The sequence below is a fragment of the Pollachius pollachius genome, assembly GCF_949987615.1.
Source record: "Pollachius pollachius genome assembly, chromosome: 17".
NCBI classification, from domain to species: Eukaryota; Metazoa; Chordata; class Actinopteri; order Gadiformes; family Gadidae; genus Pollachius; species Pollachius pollachius.
Genome location: NC_136950.1, coordinates 2,900,275 through 2,924,755, shown reverse-complemented (window position 1 = coordinate 2,924,755; position 24,481 = coordinate 2,900,275). Strand labels below are relative to the sequence as shown.

Below are 24,481 nucleotides of genomic sequence, written 5' to 3'. Positions count from 1 at the left end.
TGGCAACATGCAGCCTCACGTCGCTATTTTCATGGCCTCCTGATTAGTTTCAGTAGTGGTGGATCCGGTGTTGGACTACTAGCCAAAAGCTTCTGGGTTTGAATCCCAGCCGTCTACCAGACACCCTTGAGCACGATATCCTAACCCCTTAACTTCTCCTGATTAATGATGTATGGAGAAGAAATACAAACATCGCTTTGGATAAAATACGTGATGAATAATCGTATAAAAATAAATATGAAATCTCTCCCATCTCTCATGCAGCATTGTTGGTTCAGAGGAGTCTATCTAGCTTCATCAGGAGTCTATATTTGAACCGCCATTGATGTCTGTCCCGCCGTACATCACTGGTCAACACACCGCAGGCTGGTGGATATATTATTCAGTTAACTTCTTAACCTTTGCCCTCTCCGACTCCTCCACAGTCCGCAGGGAGAGCAACAACGGAGTGTACTTTGCGGGGATGATCCGCGTGGAGAATGAGGAGTTCATCCCTGAGTATCGCCACTCAGACTCCACTGAGTTCCTGTCCTTGGCCAAGAAGATAGAACTAGTGGTATGCACTGCAGTGACAATAAACCTTCGACCAGTTGGTTTTGAATGCTCAGAAATGTACCGTACTCTTAATTAATATATTGCACAGTACATCTGTGTGTGTGTGTGTGTGCATGTGTGTGTGTGTGCGTGTGTGTAATTGATCTTATTATTTTTGCTGATTTATTGCAGCTGAGCAACGTGTACAGAGGGTCATCAGTGGCGAAACTTTACAAGCAAGCTGTCATTTCAGACCTCAGGTACACTGAAATACGGCTAAATACTGAAATATGGACTTTCAATCCTATTGCTATTTATCAAAACATCATATATACTGATTACCATTCCATTCATATGAATTATTTGAACCCTATCGACAGTTTCTGGAAACCATGGTCAAATCTTCAGCATTTTTTATGTTTGTTTGAACTAAATCGATCCTGTGGTGGTCACAGCCAATCAGGTGAAACCCTGTGGTGGTCACAGCCAATCAGGTGAAGCCCGGTGGTGGTCACAGCCAGTCAGGTGAAAGCTTGTGGTGGTCACAGCCAATCAGGTGAAAGCCTCTCCTCTGTCCTGTCCTCCTGCCCAGCAACAACAACCTGGGCGGGGTGCTGGTCCACTTCTGGATGGTGTTCGAGGTGCCCCAGCTCAAGAGCCCCGCCGTGTGTGAGGAGTGTGTGGGGGCCATCCTCCGGGACTCGGTGCTAACCACCCTGCAGAACCGCACCTCGGTGGGCTACCTGCTGGACCTGCCTGTCGACATCGAGTCCATCCTCATCAACGGTGAGTGGGGGGGTGGGTGTGGTGTACGGTGTGTGTGTGTGTTTGGGATCATGACATGTGTTTTGATATATAAGGAGTTTTATTGATTGTTAATGTGTGTGGGTCAATGACGTGTGCTAGATATATAAACATTTGTGTGTCTGTGTGTTATGACTGTTAATGTCCCCTCAGCTGCCCAGCGCTCCGACTACACATCAACATCATCAGGTCAGAACAGTGTTTGTATGGAAACTGTGTCATAATGTATCGGAACTAGATCAATAATTATTGGATAGTCTAGAAGTGGTTAAGGTGTTGGAAATTCCGAAAACCCTGAAAGGTTCCGGGTTCGAAACCCAATGTTCATATCCTTCTTGTAGGCCTCCTTGAGGAAAGCACCTATACATAAGTCACCTGCATGCACACTAACTCACAAACATGCAAGTTAAATGTGACTTGCATAAATATTATGTAACTTAAAGTCAACTTACTTGCACCTTACATGCATCTGACATGGGATTGTAGCAAACAATGGAACGTACCGCATCTGACATAGGATTGTAGTAGGATGACCAGATTTCCTGAAACTAAAACCGGGACACTTTCTGCGTGACCGTAGTGTGCGTGCATGTGAGGTCATACACGCAGATATTATTCATCAAAGGCCTGTGCAACAAGCAACGCCTTTAATGTGGGAATGGACATGCTGATACTCTCGTCAGTCCCAGTATTGTTCATTATGGAAAGATCAGTTCAACGGGAGCATTAGCGCCAGGCAGACTCATGGCAAACTGACAAATTAGACACATATTTTTGTACGGAATCTCTCTGCTTCTGAAATGCGCGAACGTCTCTGTTGCGTATGCCCTCACATTGTTGAAACTTTTGGCAATGTTATCGCAGACAAAAGGGGACATTTCATAGTGGTTGGTGGAAACCGGACTTTAGTTGGTGGAAGCCACGTTTCCCGACTCGGGACACACAATTTAAAATTGTGACGTCTGGTTGACCTAGATTGAAGCAAACAATGTAATTTACCGCAACTGACATGTGATTGTAGCTAACTATGTAAGTTACACACAACTTACCTGTGACTTGTCAGCATACATGTTAACTTAAAGGGGTGATATCATTATTTTTCTAATTTTCCCTTTGTTTTAAACAGTTATATGATGTACGTATACATGTTTTACGTCTGCAAAGCTAGAAAAATCAAAGTCCCAGCCAGGTTGAGTATTCGCGCCCATCAACAACGAGTGTTACTGCGTGAAACAGCTCGCTTGCGCTCAAACTTTACTTCCGTAACTGTGTGACGTCAGATGGCAGTGGGCGGTGCTAAAGTGCAGAAGTCCCGCCTCCCGGTTTCCCGCAATGTTTATAACTTCTCGGGGGTCTGAATTTGCAGACGCGCGGAAAGTGTTCGACTAATTGCAAAAGAGCTGGCGTGCTGACCAATCACAGCAGACCGGGCTACTCGGTTGGGGGGCCTTAAAGCTACATGATACAAGACAGAACGTTTTTGAAAGACGCTGAAATTGTTTTTTTTAGAAATAAACAGTGTGAGAAAAACAAGGGGTACTTCTAACATACAGGAATGTACCCTTATTCTAGAAGTACCCCCAAATGCAATCATTCACCCTAGAAAAGCATGATATGGAATCTTAATGCATAGCACCTAAATGCATCTTGCATTCCCCAGTTAGACAGAGTGTGCTCCCTTCTCCTCCAGCCCCAGTTAGACAGAGTGTGCTCCCTTCTCCTCCAGGCTCGGAGTGTGTGGACAAGCCGTACGCGCCCCTCCCTGGGACCTCGGTGCCCCTGGAGCTGGACCCCTCGGGGGGCGGCGTGAGCTGCCACATCAAGCTGACCTCGGCGCCAGGCTCGGTGGTGCGCCTCACCATCAGCTCCTTCCTCATCCAGCCCTCCGACTGTGTGGGCGACGCCCTGACGGTGTACGACTCCCTGCTGCCCATGAGGGGGCGCACTCTGCACAGGTGAGACCCCCTTCAAGGGGGGCCGGGACCCTCCTCTTCCTCAGACTCTTTCATTGGATCAGGAGGAGGTTGTTTCATAACAATGCTCTGTGACAAACTCTAAAATCATGCAAGAAAAATTATTGAAAATGTATCTGTGTGAATAAATAAAAGGTGCATCTAGAAATGTACATAAGGGAAGGTATCCACATGAAACATGCATATCTTACTGTTAGCTAGCTCACCTACGTCCTGCCTATACAATATATTTGGTGCTGTTGTGTTCCTGGCTAGCTCCAGAGCAAGGCATTGGGGTTTGATTCCCACTCGTATGAAGTGTTTTCACTGTATCAAAGACAGGTTAGATGAATGATCCGCAAAAGGCTATTGATTTTGGAAAGCCTGAGTATCTTTTTTGACAACACAATGGACGATTGTAAACGGTACACTATTGTACTATGCCTGGTGACCCCTGGTGACCCATGGTGACCCCTACAGGGTGTGTGACCCGGTGACCGGCCCCCTCTACCTGGTGTCCACGTCCAACGTCATGCTGCTGTCCTTCCGCCTGGCCCCTGGGACCAAGAGCTTCAGGGGCCACTTCCAGGCCGTGGCGGAGGAAAGTGAGTGGGCTCCTCTGTAGCGGTGCAGGGGCCGGATGGTGGACTCCCTGTTCAGGTCACTGGGTTCCACCCAAACTTCTAGAGCAGGGTGCCCTGACCCCGAACTGACCTCTGACCACGTGGGTCCACTCTGGCACCCTAAAGTCGTGCTTATATCGTGCTTTTTAGCCTTTTCCGTTTGCTTTAGACCGCTGTATGACGTATGTATACGTGCTTTAGACCGCTGTATGACGTATGTATACGTGCTTAAGACCGCTGTATGACATATGTATACGTGCTTTAGACCGCTGTATGACGTATGTATACGTGCTTTAGACCGCTGTATGACGTGTGTATACGTGCTTTAGACTGCTGTATGACGTATGTATACGTGCTTTAGACCGCTGTATGACGTATATATACTTGTTTTTCGTCTGCTAAGCTAGAAAAAGTCCCAGCCAGGGGAGTATGCGCACCCAGCGAGAACGCCCCTCAATAAGTGTGTGAAACAGCCCCTTGTTCGCTCAGACTTTCGGTCCATAACAGTGTGACGTCAGACAGAGGACAGAGTGGAAGTCCTGCCGGCCTTAAAGCGACATGATACAAAACAGACAGTTTTTGAATGAAGATGAAATTAGTATTTCTAACTTACAGGCATGTGATCTGATTCTAGTACTGAATCCCAAGTACACCCAAATGCAATTATTAACCCTAAAGAAGCATGATATCACCCCTTTAATGGAAAATCATAGACCAAAGACCTGCGGTGAAGCGGAACGCGTTCCATGTCTGATCTCCTCTCTACAGTGATTGTAAATGGCTTTAGATCATCTAATGGGTGAGACAGTTGAGCTCTTTCTCTGGTGCTGACGATGTGTGTGTGTCAGCGTGTTTGTCTCACGTTGAGACCCAGGAGGGCGCCGGCTACACCGGGCACATCTACAGCCCCTTCCACCCCAGCCTGCTGCCACCCAAATGCATCTGCACCTGGCTGTTTGGGGTACCTCACGCACACACAAACGCACTGGCATGCACGCACACGCATGCGCACACAATACATGCAAACACACACTCATACACAAACATACACGCACACACACACACACACAGGCACACACACTCAACCACTCAAACACAATCCCATACAGCCCACATGCCTGTGATCTCTGATAAGATGTGTGTGTGTTTCTCTGTCAGACCCCCAGCCCGTCTCTGGGCGTCAGCCTGAAGTTCCACAACTACGTCCTGAGACCCAAGGACCTGAAGCCCTGCACACACGGCTGGTGGAGGGTCAACCAACTCATGTACGTATGTACCCACGTTTCAAACGCACAGCTGCACACGGACACTCCCCAGGCACGGGGACCCCTTAACCGTGGCTAATATGCTATTGGGGGCTGGGTATCGATTATTCAGGATTTGATTAGCGACTTCTAGAAGGGATGATCCCGACGATCAGTCTGATTGGTGGTTGTGACATTGAGCCCGCCCACATGGACTTTGTGACCCAATCAGTGTTCAGGTTGATTGAGCAAACAGCTAAACGCCGGTCACATGTTCCGATGACTGAACATTGGCTGATTCCTGATGTACTTCAATGCAGCAGTATCAACGGCTTTGAACAGCAAATAACAAAACTAATAATACTGCTTTTGCTGTATGAGCAAAAGCATTTTACAAAACAATACCAGTATTCTTAGATAAAATAAAACACAATAAATAAAATATATTAATGTAAAAATACATATCTATACATTAAAGTGTTGCTTAAAAGTCAGTTAGATTGTCTACCAGAAGACTTTGAGTGATTGTTATCCTGTGCGTGTGTGTGTGATCATATGTGTGTGTGTGTGTGTGTGTCTGTTTGTGTGTGATCACGTGTGTGTGTGTGTGTGTGTGTGTGTGTTTGATCACACGTGTGTGTGTGTTTGTTTGTGTGTGTGGGGGGGGTGTGTGGGGGGGTGTGTGTTCGTGGGTGTCTGTGTCTGTGTGTGTGATCACGTGTGTGTGTGTGTGTGTGTGTATGTGTGTGTATGTGTGATCACGTGTGTCTGTGATGTGTGTGTGTGTGTGTGTGTGTGTGTGTGTGTGTATGTGTGTGTGTGTGTGATTGTGTGTGTGGTCATGTGTGAGTGTGTGTGTGTGTGTGTGTGTGTGTGTGTGTGTGTCTGTGTGTGTGGTCGTGTGTGTGATTGTGTGTGTGTGTGGTCATGTGTGTGTGTGTGTGTGTCTCCCCCAGATTCTGTGGCAGCTACGTGGGCTACTCCACGGTGTTCCGGATCTCCCACCCCAGCCCGGAGGTGGAGTTCCGCTGCAGCTCGCGCCAGGCCCAGATGCCCTTCCAGGCAGCATACGGCAGCTACAACCTCAGCCAGCGTGAGCACACAGGGGGGGCTTGGGGTGCATGCTAAACATGCTAATGCTACCTTAAGGCTGGTTTATACTCCTCCGTAAAGTGCTGTACGTAGACACGGCGAGCCCTCTCCGTAGCCGGAGACCCTGTCGGAGACCCCCTCCGTAGCTCTTCCTGCGCATCCAATATTTTTTAACAATCCGTCGACGCAAGAGAGACGGCAAGGGCTGTGATTTGTCCTGGAACAACATCATTTCCGGAACCACTTTTCCCGCTTTGACTTTGCACCTCATTTACTTTGCACCTTGTTTACTTTGCACATTAATGACCAATAAAACACCAATAAAGATTTGAAAAGCTTTCGAAGTTTATTTACATCGTTAGTAGTCATCACATAAGATCAATCAGGCGGCGAATTGCATTGAGTATCTGACACCCCGGCGGACCACTTCGAATACTCGAGGGGTCGCCGTAGTTACGGAGTCAGATTACGGATTACGGAGTTGGAGTGGTATACTTTTGCCTTCAGACACGCATGCAAATACTATTATAAATACTGCGGGATGTGGGATTGTCGGTCTGGAACTCACATTCTCACATTTATTTCCCTGTGTGTGTGTGTGTTTGTGTGTGTGTGAGTGTGTGTTTGTGTTTGTGTTTGTGTGTGTGTGTGTGTGTGTGTGTGTGTGTGTGTGTGTAAGTGTGTGTCTCTCTCTCTCTCTCACTCACTCACTCACTCAATCTCTATCTGTCTCTGTCTCTGAGTGTGTGTGTGTGTGTCTCTCTCTCCCTCCTCTCTATCTGTGTGTCTCTCTCTCCCTCCTTTCACTGTGTGTGTGTGTGTGTGTGTGTCTCTCTCTCCCTCTCTCTCTCCCTCTCTCTGTCTCTCTCTCTCTCTCTCCCTCTCTCAATTTTCAATTCTCAATTCAGTTCAAAAAAGATTTATTGGCTTGAGAAATATGCATTTGCATTAATGGCAGGTGAACAATAAAATAAACAGTGTTATAAAATAAAAAGTAAAAAGGTAAGGTATATATTATAATAATAAGTATAAGTCATTAAATACAAAATATCTATACATATCAAATGTTACACTACAAAAACACTTAAAAGTAAAATGTGCGATATTATAAAAAATTACGAAAATTACAGTATCTCGTATAAACAGATAAATTAAAGATTCACTCTAAATCCACAGTATTTACATTATGGAGGATGTGTGCAATAGTGCAATTATTGTTTGAAGAGTGAGTTCAGGGGGATGAGTCTATGGGGAGTTTCAGGACCTTCTCTCATCACAACAGGTGACGAATCTTGCTGCTGCGTTCGCACATTGTTGTATTTCTCCCAACAGGTATGGCAGTTTGTGAGCATCTGGAGTGTCTTTGAAGTCCTTGCATGCCTTTGTAATCCGTGGGAAGTGTGTATTCCTGATGTCTTTGTATGACTGGCAGGAAGTCAGGAAGTGAAGTTCTGTCTCTCGTTGGTTGTGTGTGCAGTGGGAGCACAGTCTGTCTTCTCTTGGGAGCCAGGTCTGTCTGTGGCGTCCCTTCTCGATGGCCAGGCTGTGTTCGCTGAGTCTGTATCTGGTCAAGGATTTCCTCAGTTTTCTGGTCGGTCACGGTGGTCAGGTGTTCTGCCATGGTGTAGTCTCTGTTAAGGGACAAATAGCAATCTTTCAAATGTGCCAAATACTCTCTCTGATCTCTCTCTCTCTCTGTGTGCGCCTCTCTCTCTCTCTCTCTCTCTCTCTCTCCCTCCTCTCTCTCTCTCTCTGTCTCTCTCTCTCTCTTTCTCTCTTTCTCTCTCTTTCCCTCTCCCCCTCTGTCTCTCTCTCTCTCTCTCTCTCTCTCTCTCTCTCTCTCTCTCTCTCTCTCTCTCTCTCTCTCTCTCTCTCTCTCTCTCTCTCTCTCTCTCTCTCTGGTGCATGCTCGGAGTGAGTAGTGTGAGTGAGTCAGGAGCGTGTGCGTTTCAATCTCGATCAATTTTTGTTTGTAATGAATTATAATTTAATGGGAGTGCACTGGTGAAAGTTATTTTATTGACACTTGTTTTCTGTGAGTTTAGGTGTTTTGTGTGTGGGGTTGTGCCTGCCGGCGTAATCGCTGGTCGGCGTCTTCGGTGGCATCAAAGGTGGTGTGTAGCGTTGAGGACATTGGGCTGGCTGTGGCAGAGGTAGTCGGGCATATCAGCGTGAAGTCGGCTGCTCGGATGAACATTGCCAGTCCTCTTAATGGACCAGGTGGAGAAGGTGAACCGCGTCATCGAGAGGGGTCTCACGGTGAATGGAATGTTTGTGCAGGTGCTGCCGCTGATGCAGCCGGCAACAAGAATAAGTAAGGAATAATGTATAGAACGCCGGTCATTATCAGGAAAATCAGAGGTGTCTTGCTTCGCCCTGAAGGGGCTTATTTTCGATAATGACCGGCGACGTTCTATCCATTATCCTGCTTATTACACGGCTACTTGCCAAAACGAAAAAATAACCTCACATGGTGTGTCTTTTTACAATTTATTTGTTACCAGCATTCGTAGTGTTGATCAGCAGAGAAATAGTCCGCCAAAGACGTTGACGTTGCTTAGCAACCAAAGACGCTGGGGTTGACAAGTTACCGGCCTACTCATGGAGTGATACCAAAGATGTCATTATAGGCAAAAAATCCTTTATTTTCCTTGACAGGGGTCAATTATACTTGAATTATCAAATATAATTCAACGCCGGAAGTTGTAAAGGGCCCATGCAAGGTAACGGAGCATTCCACGGCATTGAGAAGACCCATGTAATAACTTTATTTAATGTCCCCCCTTTCGTTACTGACGAGTACCTCAGTAGAGAGCTGTCTAGCCATGGAAAAACTGTTTCACCGATGAAGAAGATCCTGTCTGGGTCTCCCTTGATGAAAGACGTAGGGCCCTATTTTAACGGTCTGAAACGCAAGTGAGAAGCGCCAAGCGCAAGTAGCTTTGTGGCCGGTTCTATGGCGGTGTCGCTATTTTACCTGCGCAAAAATGACTTGCGCCCGGCGTTAATCTAAAAAGGGTTGGTCTGAAGTAGCCTAATTACCTGTAGGTGTGGTTTGGGCGTAACGTGCAATAAACCAATGACAGTGCCAGCTCCCATCCCACCCATCCCATCTCCCATCCCATCCCTGTACGTGCTGTACGGTGTTTGCAGATGCATTGATTTAAAAGTAAAACTTATTACCGCTGTATCAGCTGTTCTTTCCCAAATAATTTACAAAGAATGTGTGGCTAGGTAGATGAGAGAAGCAAAGTCTATGCGCGAGGTGCACAAGCGACATTATGCATGCCCCCTAAAATAGCATCTGAACAACGCGCCACTGACTTTAAACCAGGTATTTCCTGGTTTGTGGCGCAAGTGGTTTCTGAAACTGCAAAATAGCACCAGAAAACGCATTTAGTATGGGTTTTCTGGTATACTATACTACACTAACGTTTTTAGTATGGGAAGACTTGGAGCAAGGGAGACAAAAAAAATGGGCACTCATTTATGAGACTTTTAAAACAAAACAAATTGATGTCCTTTTCTTACAAGAGACCAACCTGAGCCACAACACTAATCTCAGTGAAGGAGTGGGCTTCTTCTCTAGGAGTTTCTCTCCAGTTTCCATGGAGGTGGAGCATGTCATTATGGTTTTTATAAATGTCTATGATCCAACCAATTGTACAGAGAGGAAGCTGTTTTTAGAAAAAATAACAGATAAATTAAACAGTTGCAACTCTGAGGATTTTCTATTCTTGGGAGGGGATTTTAATTGTACAGAAAATGCGACATTAGATTGCAACCATGCAGAGCCACATCCAGCCTCTCAACATGCACTGAGGCAGTTGGTCTATTCTCATGGCTTGCTCGACGTGTGGAGAAGGATGTATGCAGACTACCGAAGGTACACATGGTCCCACCTCAGAGAGAGTAGGATCTCATCAGCTAGACTTGATCGTTTTTAATGTTTTTTTTAATTTTTTTTTTTGTAAAATTATGCCCACTGGTTTTAGTGATCATTCCTTGCTTGTATGTAATGTTTTAAAGGGTAATCCGGTGTAAAATGGATTTGGGATATGTTTTGTATGATAACAAGTTGAAACGTCGTTTTGGAGCACAAAAACTGTGAAATCCTCAAAGAAAAAAAGCTAGCTTTAGCTAACCTGCTGGACACCAAAGTACATGGTGTGCGAGTCAGGTCCCGAACATCTCTGAGATGGACACTCCCTCTGGCTTCTTCTTCGGCCTGGAGAGGAAGAACGGACAGAGGCGGGTAATCCACACATTGCTCTCAGACACAGGCCAGGAGCTGACAAAGCCAGGGCAGATAAGAACAAGAGCCGTTGAGTTTTATTCCTCCCTCTACTCTTCGGAGTATGAGGAGAAGGACACACTGGTGGAGTTCTGCAGTGGGTTACCTTAGGTCTCTACGGAGACCAACACACAACTGGAGAGGCCTCTCCACATTGAGGAGCTTCCAGCCGCCTTGCAGGGCATGCAGGGGCGGAGGGCTCCAGGTATCGACGGTCTGACAGTGGAATATTATAAAGCGTACTGGGAAATTTTATCTGCAGACTTGTTGGATGTTTTTAATGAGAGCCTGGCCTGCGGCTCCATGCCAATGTCCTGCCGTAGAGCAGTTATTACGCTTCTACCAAAAAAGGGGAATTTTCAGGATATAAAGAACTGGAGGCCTGTGTCATTGCTTTATGTGGATTACAAGCTTCTTTCCAAAGCCTTCGCCGACAGGCTGAGGGAAGCTATGGAGCAGTCCATCCATCGGGACCAGAGGTACTGTGTGCCCGGCAGGTCCATGGTAGACAATGTCTAACTGATTCGGGATGTCTTGGAGGTCTCTAAGTCTATTGACATTGATACCGGTTTAATTTCCCTAGTCCAGGAAAAGGCATTTGGACACAACTTCCTCTTGAAAGTTTTGGAGAAATTTTGGTTCAGCGCTGGTTTCATAGCCAAGATCAAAGTTTTGTACAGTGAGGTTGAGAGTGTGCTGAAATTCAAAGGCGGTCTGTGTGCTCCTTTTAGAGTGTGTAGAGGCGTCAGGCAGGGCTGTGCTCTGTCCGGGATGATCTATGCACTCTCCCTAGAACCCCTCCTCAACAATATAAGCTGCAACCTACAAGGTCTGGTTTTACCTGGTTTTAATGAGAACATTGTTTTATCTGCATACGCTGATGATGTCATTGTTTTTACTAGGAACCAAAGAGACGTGGACATTTTAACAAGTATTATTAGTGACTTTACAGCTACATCGGAAGTGAGGGTTGAATGGGGAAAGAGCGAGGCCCTCGCTGTCGGTGAATGGTGTGGCGGTCTCCCAGTTCTTTCCGAAAATTTGAACTGGAGGATGGATGGTTTAATGTACCTTGGTGTCTTTCTTGGGAAGGAAACCATAGTCCAGAAGAACTGGGAGAACGTCACAGAAAAAGTTGGTAAACTTAAAAAATGGAAATGGCTACTGCCGCAAATGTCCTATAGAGGTAAAGTTTTGGTTTTAAATAATCTAGTAGCCTCCCAACTGTGGCACCGTCTTGCATGTGTTGACCCTCCCTCAGGCTTACTAGCCCAAATTCAAAAGAAGAGGGTGGATTTTTTCTGGGATGGGTTGCAGTTGGTGCCGCAGGGAGTGCTGTTTTTTATCTAGAGAGGGCTTCATCCATCTGGCCAGTAGAACAGCCACTTTTAGAATTCAGTTTTTACAAAAGTCTGGTCCGACAGACTTGGTATGGAGGAATGTGGCCAGCTGCATTCTCAGACGTGTAACTAATCTGGGGCTGGATACTGCTCTGTTTTTAACTGATTCAAAATTTACCTCCGTTTTATCAGGGTATTTTTGAGTCATGGGCCCTTTTTAATCATAAAAAGTGTCAAGGAGCTAACTCTCTGTGGGGCCAGCGCTTGACAATTCTGAGGCCCTGGGCACTCTGCTGGGCCTTCAATTGCACAGAGTGGCTGGGAGACTCCTGGAGCTCTTGAGGCAGAGGCCGAACATTAAGAAAAAGGCCTTCTGATGGACCACAACCTAGGGAGAGCCTCACCAGACCCCAATGACCCCTTCCCTGATGTCCACCTGAGCCCCGTGGTGGGACAGCTGACAGGCCCCCTGCTGACTCCCTGTTGCCCAAATAAGCTCTCCATGAACAGGGCTGATAAAATAACAGTCTATGCAAACTGCGTGATGAGCATTAACCGAGCCGGGTTGAGCAAACAACTCCCCACTGTGTGGACCAATAGGTTAGGGGGAAGAAAAAATGGCAATCTACATTAGTAGAAAAAACGTGTGGGAAATCAAAGAAGGACAGGTTTCACGCACAGTCTGGCTCTGCAACATCAGGGCTAGGCTGAGGCTGGAGTACACTTGTTATAAGAATATTGGAGATTTGGACACTTTAAAAATCGCTGGTGCTATAAAAACATTGTCTGTTCTATTGTGGAAGATGACTTGCTGTTTGCACAAGTTTTTAAAAGATAATTTATTTTTAAATGAAGGGAAACGCACAAATTGCACTTTATTTAATGCTCATGTAATATAACTAAACTTTTGTAGAATCTCAAAATCTCTCTCTCTCTCTCTCTCTCTCTCTCTCTCTCTCCGCCCTGCAGCATGCGATCAGGGCCACTTCCTGTGCTCCACGGGGTTCTGTGTGGAGAGGCATCAGCGCTGCGACGGCCTGGATGACTGCCAGGACGAGAGCGACGAGCACTTCTGCTGTACGGCCGCTTTACCTCCACAGTCACATCATTACACTTGACTTTGTTTTGAAATGTTTTATTATTAAGAGTACTACTAATGCTGGTACTGCTAATGCTGGTATCACCAATGCTGGCACTACTAATGCTGGTACCACTAATGCTGGTATCAGTAATGCTGGTACTAATAAGGCTGTTACTACTAAGGCTGGTACCACTAATGCTGGTACCACTAATGCTGGTACTACTAAGGCTGGTATCAATAATGCTGGTACTACTAATGCTGGTACTACTAATGCTGGTATCACTAATGCTGGTACTACTAAAGCTGGTATCACTAATGCTGGTACTACTAATGCTGGTATCACTAATGCTGTTACTGCTAATGATGGTACTGCTAATGCTGGTACTACTAATGCTGGTACTACTAAGGCTGGTATTACTAATTGTGGTACCACTAAGGCTGTTATCTCTAATGCTGGTATCATTAAAGCTGGTACCACTAATGCTCGACGACTAATACACAATACAGCATATTTAGCCCCAGTTTGTGCCCAATTCCCTTCGTCAGACTCTGGTTAGCAAAGCCTGGTTGTGTTGATGGTTTTACCATTTTTTTCGAGGTTTGCTTTGGTGGGGGGTATGATGAGAGGGGTTTGAACGATGGGGGCCTCACCAATTCTAAATCGCAAGTATATTTAAATGTCGTATGGTTCGATATTTACAGTACGATTTCCTGTAGGGTTGGGGAGACCCGAGGAGAGAAGAGGATGCAGGGAATTGATTGTTATGTGGGAAAGAAGACAGCCAATGGGGAGCCACGCTGACTTACCTTGGTACCTACATTGCATTAGGTGATCATAACAGAAGCCGTGGCAGCCAATGAGAGGTTCCAGCTCCTCCTCACAATGCAGAGTGTTCAGTCCACTCTGACTCCACCACTGGCTTCTCAATTTAGTTAAAATTGTTCATAAAAAAGGACTAGCATGGCTAGTTCCTCCTCATAGATATACTGTATATACTGACTAGATATCGCAATCGGCTTCTAAGCATGCGTCAACATTGCCGCCATCTTGCCGCGGGGTAACCACCCAACTGAATGAATGAACTTACGATGGGGCAGAGGTCCTTTCACACTCAAAATCACTCTTAGTCGCCTTATTTTGAAGGAATCCTCAAGCTGGTTGGTGTTTCCTCAAGCTGGTTGGGTTGATGTGTTTGTGGTAATTACAGTTAAAAAAAACACAATCACAATGTGCTTAAATGGATCTTAATCTATCGCTAGGTGTGTGGTCTCTCAATTGGAAAAAAATGCTCTAGTGTGTACCCAGCATTACCGTAGTGTGTTTCATATCATTTCTTCCGCTTTAAAAATGTATTTAATACTTCCTCCATATCCTTGTTTGGATGTGTTTCCCCAGCCCCACCCAGTAAGAGCTGTGGTGGCCCAAGCCCGCCCCACCCTCTGTACGTCTGCGACGGGCACAGCGACTGCAGCAACGGCCGGGATGAGCTCAACTGCACCCAGGGTACGCTCCGCTGGGACTGTGTGTGCACGTGTGTGTGTGTATGTGTACATGCGTGTGTGTGCGGGTGTCAGCGGCGGCCATTTAGCTGTTTTCTTTAGCAAAGGTTTGAAAATAAGTAGAACTCTGCATTTGTGTGCAAAATGTCCCCTTAAAACACAAGTCACTGTGTTTTCGTGTGTCTGGTGGCCAGAGACCAGCTGCTCTGGGATCAGCCACCAGTGCAGCAGCGGCACCTGCATCCTGAAGAAGAATGCGCGGTGCGACGGCATTCCAGACTGCCTGGACCGGAGCGACGAGGAGAACTGCGGTGAGGGCCAGAACTGCACGCACACACACGCACGCACGCACACACACACAAACACATGCACGCACACAGACCTACACACGCACGCACACACACACACACACGCACAAACACACACGCACACAGACCCACACACGCACGCACACACACACACAGAGACGAACACACGTGCACACAAACACAAGTACACACACGCACGCACACATACATGCATGCATGCACGCACACACACAACTCACACACACACTCACACGCACGAATGCACGCACCCACATGCACACACACACACCTTACTCATATTCCTAAACTTTCCCCATAGATTTCAACTAGGTCAACACTGCCACCTCTACTAATTTGGGTATTTATTTGAAATAAGGACATTTCATGCAGTATCTAATAATAATAATACATTTTACTCAAGTGATTTTCATGATACATGAAGACACTTTACTTACATTTTAAAACCACCCGGCAAGGACTGTGTCTTCTGGCCCGCTACTCCCTTCTGTGCTGTGCTGCGTTCAAGCCACAGCTAGCTTAATCACAACTTAAAGAGGGAGTCTATCAAGGACCTGTTCACGCCACTGTCTACAGCTAGCTTAATCAATTAATCACACACAACTTAAAGAGATAGTCTTCCTGTCTGGTCTTACAAATCAGCAGCTGTGTGTATTTCCCAGCCCGAGGGGCGTTTCATAATTAAAAACCTGATGACAGTGATCACAGGTTAAAAATCTGTGATCACTGTACTGTGCATACACACACACACACACACACACACACACACACACACACACACACACAGACACACACACACACACATACAGGTATGATTGAACTACTACTATTAATGAGGTTTCTGCCCACCTGTCTGTCACAAATGATTCAGTCCTTTCACGGTTTCTCACGGTTCAATCCAGGTGAAGGCACACACACACACACACACACACACATGCACACACATCCCCCCCCCACACACACACACAGCACACCTAAATACACACACACAAACACATGCAATAGACACGTAAACGAACAGACACAAATATTACTCCCACCCACCCATTCCTTTGGCCTCCATTTTGCTAATAAACAGTAACATAGTGAGGGCCTTTGCTGTATAGTGGCAAACCAGCATCACAGTGTTCTATTGTTTTCTTCTTCATCATCACCATCGTCATCTCTCCAGACTGTGGCCTCCCTTCCCCGGTGAGGAAGGTGGGCTCGTTCTCCAACCTGGACCGCATTGTGGGCGGAGCCAACTCTCTGGAGGGGGAGTGGCCTTGGCAAGTGGGCCTGCTCTTCTCTGGGAACCTGTACTGTGGCGCCTCCGTGCTCTCCGCTGATTGGCTGATATCTGCCGCCCACTGCTTCAGCAAAGAAAGGTGGGAGTGAAACAACTTACTATTATAATGATCATTATCATCTCATGATAGCTGTCGTTGCTAGTTTGCAACTGGCACAGAGCGTTCTTTTCCTTCCTGCGCCACGTGTCGGTAAATTAGGGAATGATCTTGATCGCGTGTGTGCGTCCATCTGTTTAAATACACGCAAACTAAACACGTAATGCATAATACAGTCCATGGCAATGTCTATTAACGGGGGGACACATGCATATTAGGAACACAAGTCGATAACGATAATGCATACAATACTGATAAGAAACAATGTTTATAATGTATTGCGTATATCATTAAATAGAACCACAGTTACCGCATATCATATGTGTGTTAAGTTTTCTTTGCCGAAATTTATTTGAGGACTCAGTATTTCTGAAGTTGTGGAAGAAAACCTTATTCCATGTGTGAATCAGGCCATATTATTTGGCCATAAACTGAGCCGGAGACTGCAGACACTGTCAAAATATCAACTCGTCAGACTCAAATGAGCTCATGGCTCTTAAAGGGGATGGGAGCTGGCACTCTCATTGGTTTATTGCACTTTACACCCAAACCACAAACCACACCTATGGGTAAGTAGGCTACTTCAGACCAACCCTTTTAAGATTTGCGCCGGGCGCAAGAGTCATTTTTGCGCCGGTAAAATAGCGACATCGTCATAGAACTGCCCACAAAGCTACTTGCGCTTGGCGCTTCTCAATTGCGTTCCAGACCTTTAAAATAGGGCCTAGGGTCTTTGTTTTGGCATGTATACTCGTCAAATAAGCTCTCCAGATACTTTTTTCATTTCTAATCGAGTATAGACTTTGCCATTGGTTAGGGGCACCGTGAAAACTTTTTAAAAATGCATTTTTTAACCACCAATATTGCTCAAAATAGCACCAAACCTCTGCAGTAGCATGATTAGGGTCCCTACACATAAAACGAAGCATCAACAATCCAGTTAGCGTACCTGGAGTTTATTAAAAAATACTATTTTCCAAGTTTGTGCCTTACCGGTAGGTCCATGTTTCCAGGAAGTCCACACAAGTCGATTACCTGCTACCGTAAATAATATAATAGAGACTTTTTTAATAAACTCCCGGTACGCTAAGTTGTTGATGCTTCATTTTATGTGTAGGGACCCTAATCATGCTACTGCAGGGTTTGGTGCTATTTTGAGCTAAATTAGTGTTTAAGAAATGCAGATTTGGAAGCGTTCGCGATGCCCCTAACTTATTTGATGGGTATACATGTCAAAACATAGACCATGGGTTCAATTTCGCCGCAATTACACTTTTAATGTCACACTGATGATTCGACGGTACAAATTATCTTGCAATTGAAATAACAGTGGGTGTGTCTAGGTCGTCTGAGGTCTAGTTCCCGATAGGTCTAGATCCTGTTAGGTCTAGATCCTGTTAGGTCCTGTAATTTCCACACATGTCAGCGGATTTAGAGATAAGTCAGCTCTGTATTTACATTTCTATGTATCTTTGCATAAAGATCTAGAATAAACTGGTCAATAAAAAATAACACATAGCACATTTTCATCTTTTGACCTTTGACCAGATCCAAACCTGACCTTTGTCCCCCCGCAGGCTGGCAGATCCCCGGTCGTGGAGGGCCCACCTGGGCATGGTGACGCGGGGCGAGGCGCGGCACGTGGCTGAGATCCAGCACATCGTGGTGCACGAGTTCTACGACGCCAGCAGCTTCGACTACGACGTGGCCCTGCTGCGGCTCCGGAGGCCCTGGCCCGCCTCGCTGGCCCCCCTGGTGCAGCCCGTCTGCCTGCCCACCCCGTCCTACACCCCCAGCCCGCAGAGGCCCTGCTGGGTCACCGGCTGGGGCTACCGCTCCGAGGACGGTGCGTGGTCCCTGGGATGTGTAGAGGGCTTGTACGCGGTGACGTCACATCGCAGGGACCCCCGACGTTCAGGAAGCATAGGAGCACTGGAATGTTAGCTTTAGTGTTCGTAGTCGCTGTGTTTTTACAAAGCCACTTACAAAAAGTGCATTTGTCAGAATTAGGAGAAGCAATATATCAGTACAGTGCAGTACAGTATGGATGTTCATAGAAACAAGTGCAAAAAAACAAAAATCAATAGGGTTACCCAGGATAGGATAGGATAAGATGCTACACAACCAAAATACTTTTTTTGTTTTGTTTGGTAATTCAGCGTTAAACGATTAATCCTTATAGGTGGCACTGTAGTGTTGGAAACGGGCCCACAGAGGCATGTTTCGTGGCGGAACAACATTTGTATTAGCGTGGTTTATGGAATATTTCTGTTGCTTTAGGATTTTACAGCACTTCAACTCTCTGGAGTGCTCCCAAAAGACAAGATTATAGCCAACAAAACATCCCATGATACAGTCTTACGTACATGGGTATACATGTCAAAACATAGACCATGGGTTCAATTTCGCCGCAATTACACTTTTAATGTCACACTGATGATTTGACGGTACAAATTATCTTGCAATTGAAATAACAGTGGGTGTGTCTAGGTCGTCACACACACACACACACACGCCCTGTAATATTAGTCCTTTAATAATAATAATAACCTAAGAATTTACAAAAAGGTTTTACTTAAAGATTCACATGTAGATATTAAACAAACGGTAAGAAGGAGGAAGAAAAGGAGGCAGATGAACTTGGTTAAGAGATCAGAACTGAAAATGGAATAAACAAGAAAAAAGTAAATAGAATAGAAAAAAATATTCCAAAATAAGGTAAATTAACTGTGATGGGGTGGCAGTTGCACAGGAGGTAGAGCGGGTTGGCTGGTAACCGGAAGGTCGCTAGTTCGATCCCCGAGTGTGTCCCTGAGCAAGACGCCTCCCCCTGACTGCTCCTGAAGAGCTGGCTGACGTCCTGCGTGGTTGACTCCGCCGTCGGTGTGTGAATGTGAGAAAGAGTGGTTGTAAGGCGCAGCAAAATCCCCTAAATGTAAATGTAGATGAACAGATCCTCATGTGGGCTCCTCCCCTTCCGGACCAGACAAGGTGCTGCCGGCCGTGCTGCAGAAGGCCCAGGTGAGCCTGCTGAGTCCCAGTGAGTGTAAGAAGCGGTTTGATCCAGTGACGACTCGCATGCTGTGTGCCGGGGTCCCGTCTGGAGCTCAGGACGCCTGCAACGTGAGCCCCCCTTCGTCTGTCTGCCACGCCCGCGTCCACACCATGCAGCTCATATTCATGTGTTCCTATCCATGGATCCCACACTGTGGTGGATAAACGGATGAATCTCTTCTCCGACTTTACCCTTTTAGTGACTGAACTTTTTGTATTTTAGTCAAGTGGAGGAATCAGAATTTTTCTGTGTGTGTGTGTGTGGGAATGTCTATGTCCACATATGTGTGTGTGTGTGCATATCTGCATACGCGTTTGCATGCAGTTTGTGTGTGTGTGTGTGTATGTATGTATGTGTGTGTGTATGTGTTTCTGTGTGTTTGTGTATATGTGTGAGTGTGTATGTGTGTGTGTCTGTCTGTGTGTGTGTGTGTACGTGTGTTTGTGTGTATGCATGTGTGTGTGTGTGTGTGTGTGCGTGTGCATAAATGTATGTGTTTGTGTGTGTGTTTGTCTGTCTCTGTGTATGAATGTTTTTGTGTGTGTGTGTGTGTTTCTGTCTCTGTGTATGAATGTATTTGTGTGTGCGTGTGTGTGTCTGTCTCTGTGTGTGTATGCGTGTGTGTGTGTGTCTCCCCAGGGGGATTCGGGGGGACCCCTGGCCTGCCAGGCCTCGGCGGGGGGCCGCTGGTTCCTCATGGGCATCGTGAGCTGGGGGTCCGGCTGTGGAAGACCAAGGCTGCCCGGGGTCTACACCCGAGTCAGCAAGCTCACGTCCTGGATCCACCAGCACATCACCTGACCCCCCTCAGCCTCCCACATATACACTCTCACACACACACACTCTCACACATATAGACGCACACACACGCACACACACACACGCACACACACACACACACACACATACAATTATATACACTCTCTCACTCACTCTCAAACATATACACACACTCTCACACATATACACTCTCTCACACACACTCTCTCACTTGCCCACATATACACTCTCATACACACACACACTTTCTCAGGCCCCGTCCATACGGGTGAAAACTATCTTTTCCCTTCTGTTTTCCCTGGCAGCGTTTCAGGAATGTCTCAGCAAAGACGGACTCATGCAAAAACGCATCTAGCTGTAGAAACTCTGTAGTACAAGGCCTCTATGTGGCGCTGGTTCTCCACCAAAAAAATAAGAAGACTAGGCGTATCAAGCCTGCACGCTGTATACAAACATACAGTCGAGGAGGAGAAAGCAGTTGTTAAACTGAAAATACTTTTTAATGCAGTTAGTAATTACATTTACCAAGGGGCTGTATTTAAATCAGCCGTTTTTATCGTATCCACCCTGAGACCTGGTTTCAAAAAAGTGTGTTTTCGGCCACCAAAAACGCCGGGTCCTTGTGGACGGTCATCCCAAACGCACAAGACTTCTGCATTTCACCAAAAAATTGTTTACGTCACACTCTCTCAGCCTCCCACGTATACTAACACACACTCACACACACACACACACACTCTCTCACATATACACTCTCACACACACTCTGACTCACCCACATACACTCACACACACACTCTCTCTCACTCACTCTCACACACACTCTTTCTCTCTCTCTCTCTCATTCACTCAAACACACTCTTTTTCTCTAGCACACATACACTCACACACACAGGGCCGTAGGACCAAATTCTGGGCCCTGTATACAAGAGGTTCTGATGGGCCCCCCGAATTCCCCCTATACCAGCCGCCTGGGAAGAATTATTGAGGGGGGGGGGGGAGTAGAAAATAAGAAAGAAATATATATTTTGTTTTTTTCATTCCCATGGACCCCCCCTCTGCCTTGGCCCCCCCCAAGCCTGTCCACCTTACACCCGCAGTCCGTAGGCCCTGCACACACACACACACACACACATTCTCTCTCTCTCTCTCACACGTACACAACCTCACACACAATCCCTCTCACACTCTACCTCATACTCACACACACTCTCTCTCTTCGAAATATACTATAATGCAAACTCTCTCTCTCTCACGTATGCACTCTCTCTCACACACGCACACGCTCTCTCTCTTGCACACACAAAAGCACCCACACATACAAACACAAGTGGTTGTTTACCTGTCTGCACATGGTCACCAGGGACATTTGAGTAAAGTTACACTTTTGAAATGTTTATCGTTAATAACAATAACAGAACATTTTGTGATGATATGTTTATGTTCAGGTCGAATCTGTGAAAAAAGTGTCATGTCAAGTGCCCTTTATTGCTCGTGGAAATTCGACCATTTTGTTTTTTTTCTGAAAGAATAATTCAATAAAATAATTTGACAGTGAATTTGAATTGTGTGTGTTGGCTCTGGTCACTTTTTACTTTGTTTAAATTGGTAATAAACCTAAACTAAAAAGGGGAATGCGTGTTAACTTAAGATCTACTGTAAATGAGTTCCGGCTCTCCCTGCAGCGTCAGCAGAGTTCACCTCAAGGTGTTCTCCTCATTATCACCGGTCCAGTGTCCTTCGCAGGCGGGCCGCAGAGTGGAGAGAGATTTGGAAAGTTTACCCACAATATCGGTCGCACGGGGGTAGCAGTGTGGGTTGTACACGTGCATAGTGGGCCCATTGTGCCGCACTGCATTCTGGGGCTCCGTGTCCCACCTGCCGCCCAGGTACAGAGGGGGGATACTAAACTCCCAGCGCAGCCGACCGCACTCGGGTCCTATTTCTGCACTTATTCCTCTTCAAAGCAGCGCTCGCCGGGGGTTTCCGCTCTTCATCTTTCCTATGACTGAGACGTCGCGGCGCATCGTGTCTCCGGAGCTCAGCGGGACCCCGCCATGAGGCTTCTCCCCCAGAGCAGGACCTGCCATGTGTTCAGCGTCTCCGGACAGGCGTTGGGGGCTCCTCCTGCAAGCCCCCCTGCTGCGGCTGCTGCACAGGTAGACCCGCTGTTTCTTTAACCTACCTTCTTGTCTGACCCTTTAACTACAATAACTCTGACCGTAACATGTCAGCTCGTTTTGATTTTCGATTTTTCTTACAGTCAAAATATTAATTAAATCTAATTCCGTGTGAGTGGTGAAGTGTTGAGTGATTCCCGTATCAGTGGCAAGATCACAGGAATCCGTGTTTACTCTCTGAACTGACCATCCCTCTCTGAGCAAAGTGTTACTCGTGTGTGTGTGTGTGTGTGTGTGTGTGTGTGTGAGTGTGTGTTTGTGTGTGCGTGCGTGTGTGTGTGTGTACGCGCGCGCCACTTGATTGAATGCTGGACACTAGCAGCAGCGCGAGGGCCGTGGGAAAGTAGACCCCCCTCGAGCGACGTCTTTGTACCCTCCCTCGAGGAATCCGGCCCGACCGTCTCCTCACAAAACATGTTCCTCCCCCAGTAAATCACATTTATGGTATATGTTGCCATGAATAAAATTCCATAGATAATAGGTAAACGCTCTACATATTTAGAATATTAAAACATATTGCATACATTATACATTTATTTTAATTTTAATAATAACACAATCAAATAATTCCTATGTTTAAAATAAACGTTTAAAATAAAGCATATAAAGGATGCTATTTGATGTCTTTGAAGGAAGAGGGGGTCACTGGGACGACCCCCGAGACAGCCAGGCCTGAGGCCTGTCAGGGGCCCGCCGGGAAGGGCCGGACACCAGCGTGTGGCCCCTGGTCCCAGGGCTGGTGGGCGGCACGCATCCTCCCCTTCCTCCCCCTCACCGCTGCCATCGTCCTCACCCTGCACCTCCTAACAGGTGAGTCAGCCCTCACCCTGCACCTCCTAACAGGTGAGTCAGCCCTCACCCTGCACCTCCAAACAGGTGAGTCCCCCTCACCCTGCACCTCCTAACAGGTGAGTCAGCCCACACCCTAATTGGTGAGTCTCTCCTGTCTGTCTGTGTGTGGTGACCTTAAAAGGTAATTCCGGTGTAAAATGGATTTGGGATATGTTTTGTATGATAACGAGTTGAAACGTTCGTTTTGAAGCACAAAAAACGTATATAGACGCTTTCTTCAGTTGGCTGTTTATAGCCGATTCTATCAAAACGCTATAAACTTAGAACGATGGGGGCACTAGTTATGGTAAAAACTAAATTTCCATTTTGTTTTTAAGACTCGATAGGTAGATTGACGAACACAGAGATTGTGACATCCGTCAGCAACACACAAGCTCTGTGTTCGCCAATCTACCTATCGAGTCTTAAAAACAAAATGGCGTCGACAGGTGATCTATTGTGTGTATAAAATGTCATTTTTTATAAACAATCTGTACACTTACAAAGTTCTCAATGCCTTGTTTTATATGTTAAGACCCTTATCATACTACCAAAGAAGTGTCGGGCTACTTTTAGCCTTTTAAGTGGTTTAAAATAGCGATTTAGTTTTTACCATAACCAGTGCCCCCATCATTCCAAGTTTATAGCGTTTTGATAGAATCGGCTAAAAACAGCCAACTGAAGAAAGCGTCTATATGCGGTTTTTGTGCTCCAAAACGAACGTTTCAACTCGTTATCATACAAAACATATCCCAAATCCATTTTACACCGGAATTACCCTTTAATCTCCCAGTGAGTCATCAGTGTTTATGGAGCTACAGGACCCAGCTTGACGCTTGACAGTAACACCCAGAGTTCTCTGAGTGTGTGGCGGGTGTTTGGGACCCAGAGACCTACAGAAATGGTCCCCACAACGTTGAGGGGCCCCCCTGTGTGACCAGTCTCTTTACGTTCCCCTCAGCATCGCCCTCCCCTGGTTTCCTGATTGGCGGCAGTGTGGAGTTTCCAAACCTGAGCTTCTCATTGGACCTGGCTGACCCCGCCTCTCCACAGTTCCACCTCCAGGCTCAGGCTTTAAGCCAGTATGTGAGTAGGAACGACCTCCCCGGTCACATGACCCCCCAGTCACATGACCTCCCTGTCATGACCAGTGGAATGCTGCCTACAGCGGATGCTATGCCGCAGCAGGTGCATGCTGGGTCGCCTTGCTCATGGGCTTCCTCCTCACAGCTCGGCTGGAAAGAATTAGAATTTAATCAACAACCTGGAAAATGAAAAGCGCCTTGAGCAGCACCAGACTGTCCCAGTATAGTAGTAGTAGAATAGTAGCACTAGTAAAGTAGTAGCATTGTAGTTGTATAGTGGTAGTATTGTAGTAGCAGTATAGTAGTAGTAAAGTAGTAATCATGTAATAGTAGAATAGCAGTAGTCGTATAGTAGTAGTATTATAGCAGTAGTAG

The 24,481-nt window shown here is 46.4% G+C and overlaps 2 protein-coding genes across 2 annotated transcripts in view; both read left to right on the top strand.

Moving 5' to 3' along the window:
- Nucleotides 1-463: 463 nt before the first annotated feature.
- tmprss7 (transmembrane serine protease 7) lies at nucleotides 464-20,073 on the top strand (the record flags this gene model as incomplete). Its single annotated transcript, XM_079754580.1, has 16 exons — nucleotides 464-556; nucleotides 727-794; nucleotides 1,127-1,320; nucleotides 1,492-1,527; nucleotides 3,065-3,293; nucleotides 3,771-3,895; nucleotides 4,762-4,874; nucleotides 5,072-5,178; nucleotides 6,114-6,250; nucleotides 12,853-12,960; nucleotides 14,361-14,468; nucleotides 14,659-14,775; nucleotides 15,962-16,157; nucleotides 17,753-18,021; nucleotides 19,162-19,298; nucleotides 19,870-20,073. The coding sequence occupies 16 exons, from the start codon at nucleotides 464-466 to the stop codon at nucleotides 20,029-20,031; spliced, it is 2,199 nt and encodes a 732-aa protein (XP_079610706.1). The 3' UTR covers nucleotides 20,032-20,073.
- A 2,737-nt stretch (nucleotides 20,074-22,810) lies between these two features.
- Nucleotides 22,811-24,481, top strand: part of LOC307088628 (suppressor of tumorigenicity 14 protein homolog) — a gene marked incomplete at both ends in the record, with an annotated part of 25,834 nt that continues 24,163 nt past the window's right edge. Inside the window, 2 exons of the mRNA XM_079754579.1 lie at nucleotides 22,811-23,000; nucleotides 23,983-24,107. Of these exons, the coding sequence (XP_079610705.1) occupies nucleotides 22,811-23,000; nucleotides 23,983-24,107 (315 nt within the window). The remainder of the gene's footprint in view (nucleotides 23,001-23,982; nucleotides 24,108-24,481) is intronic.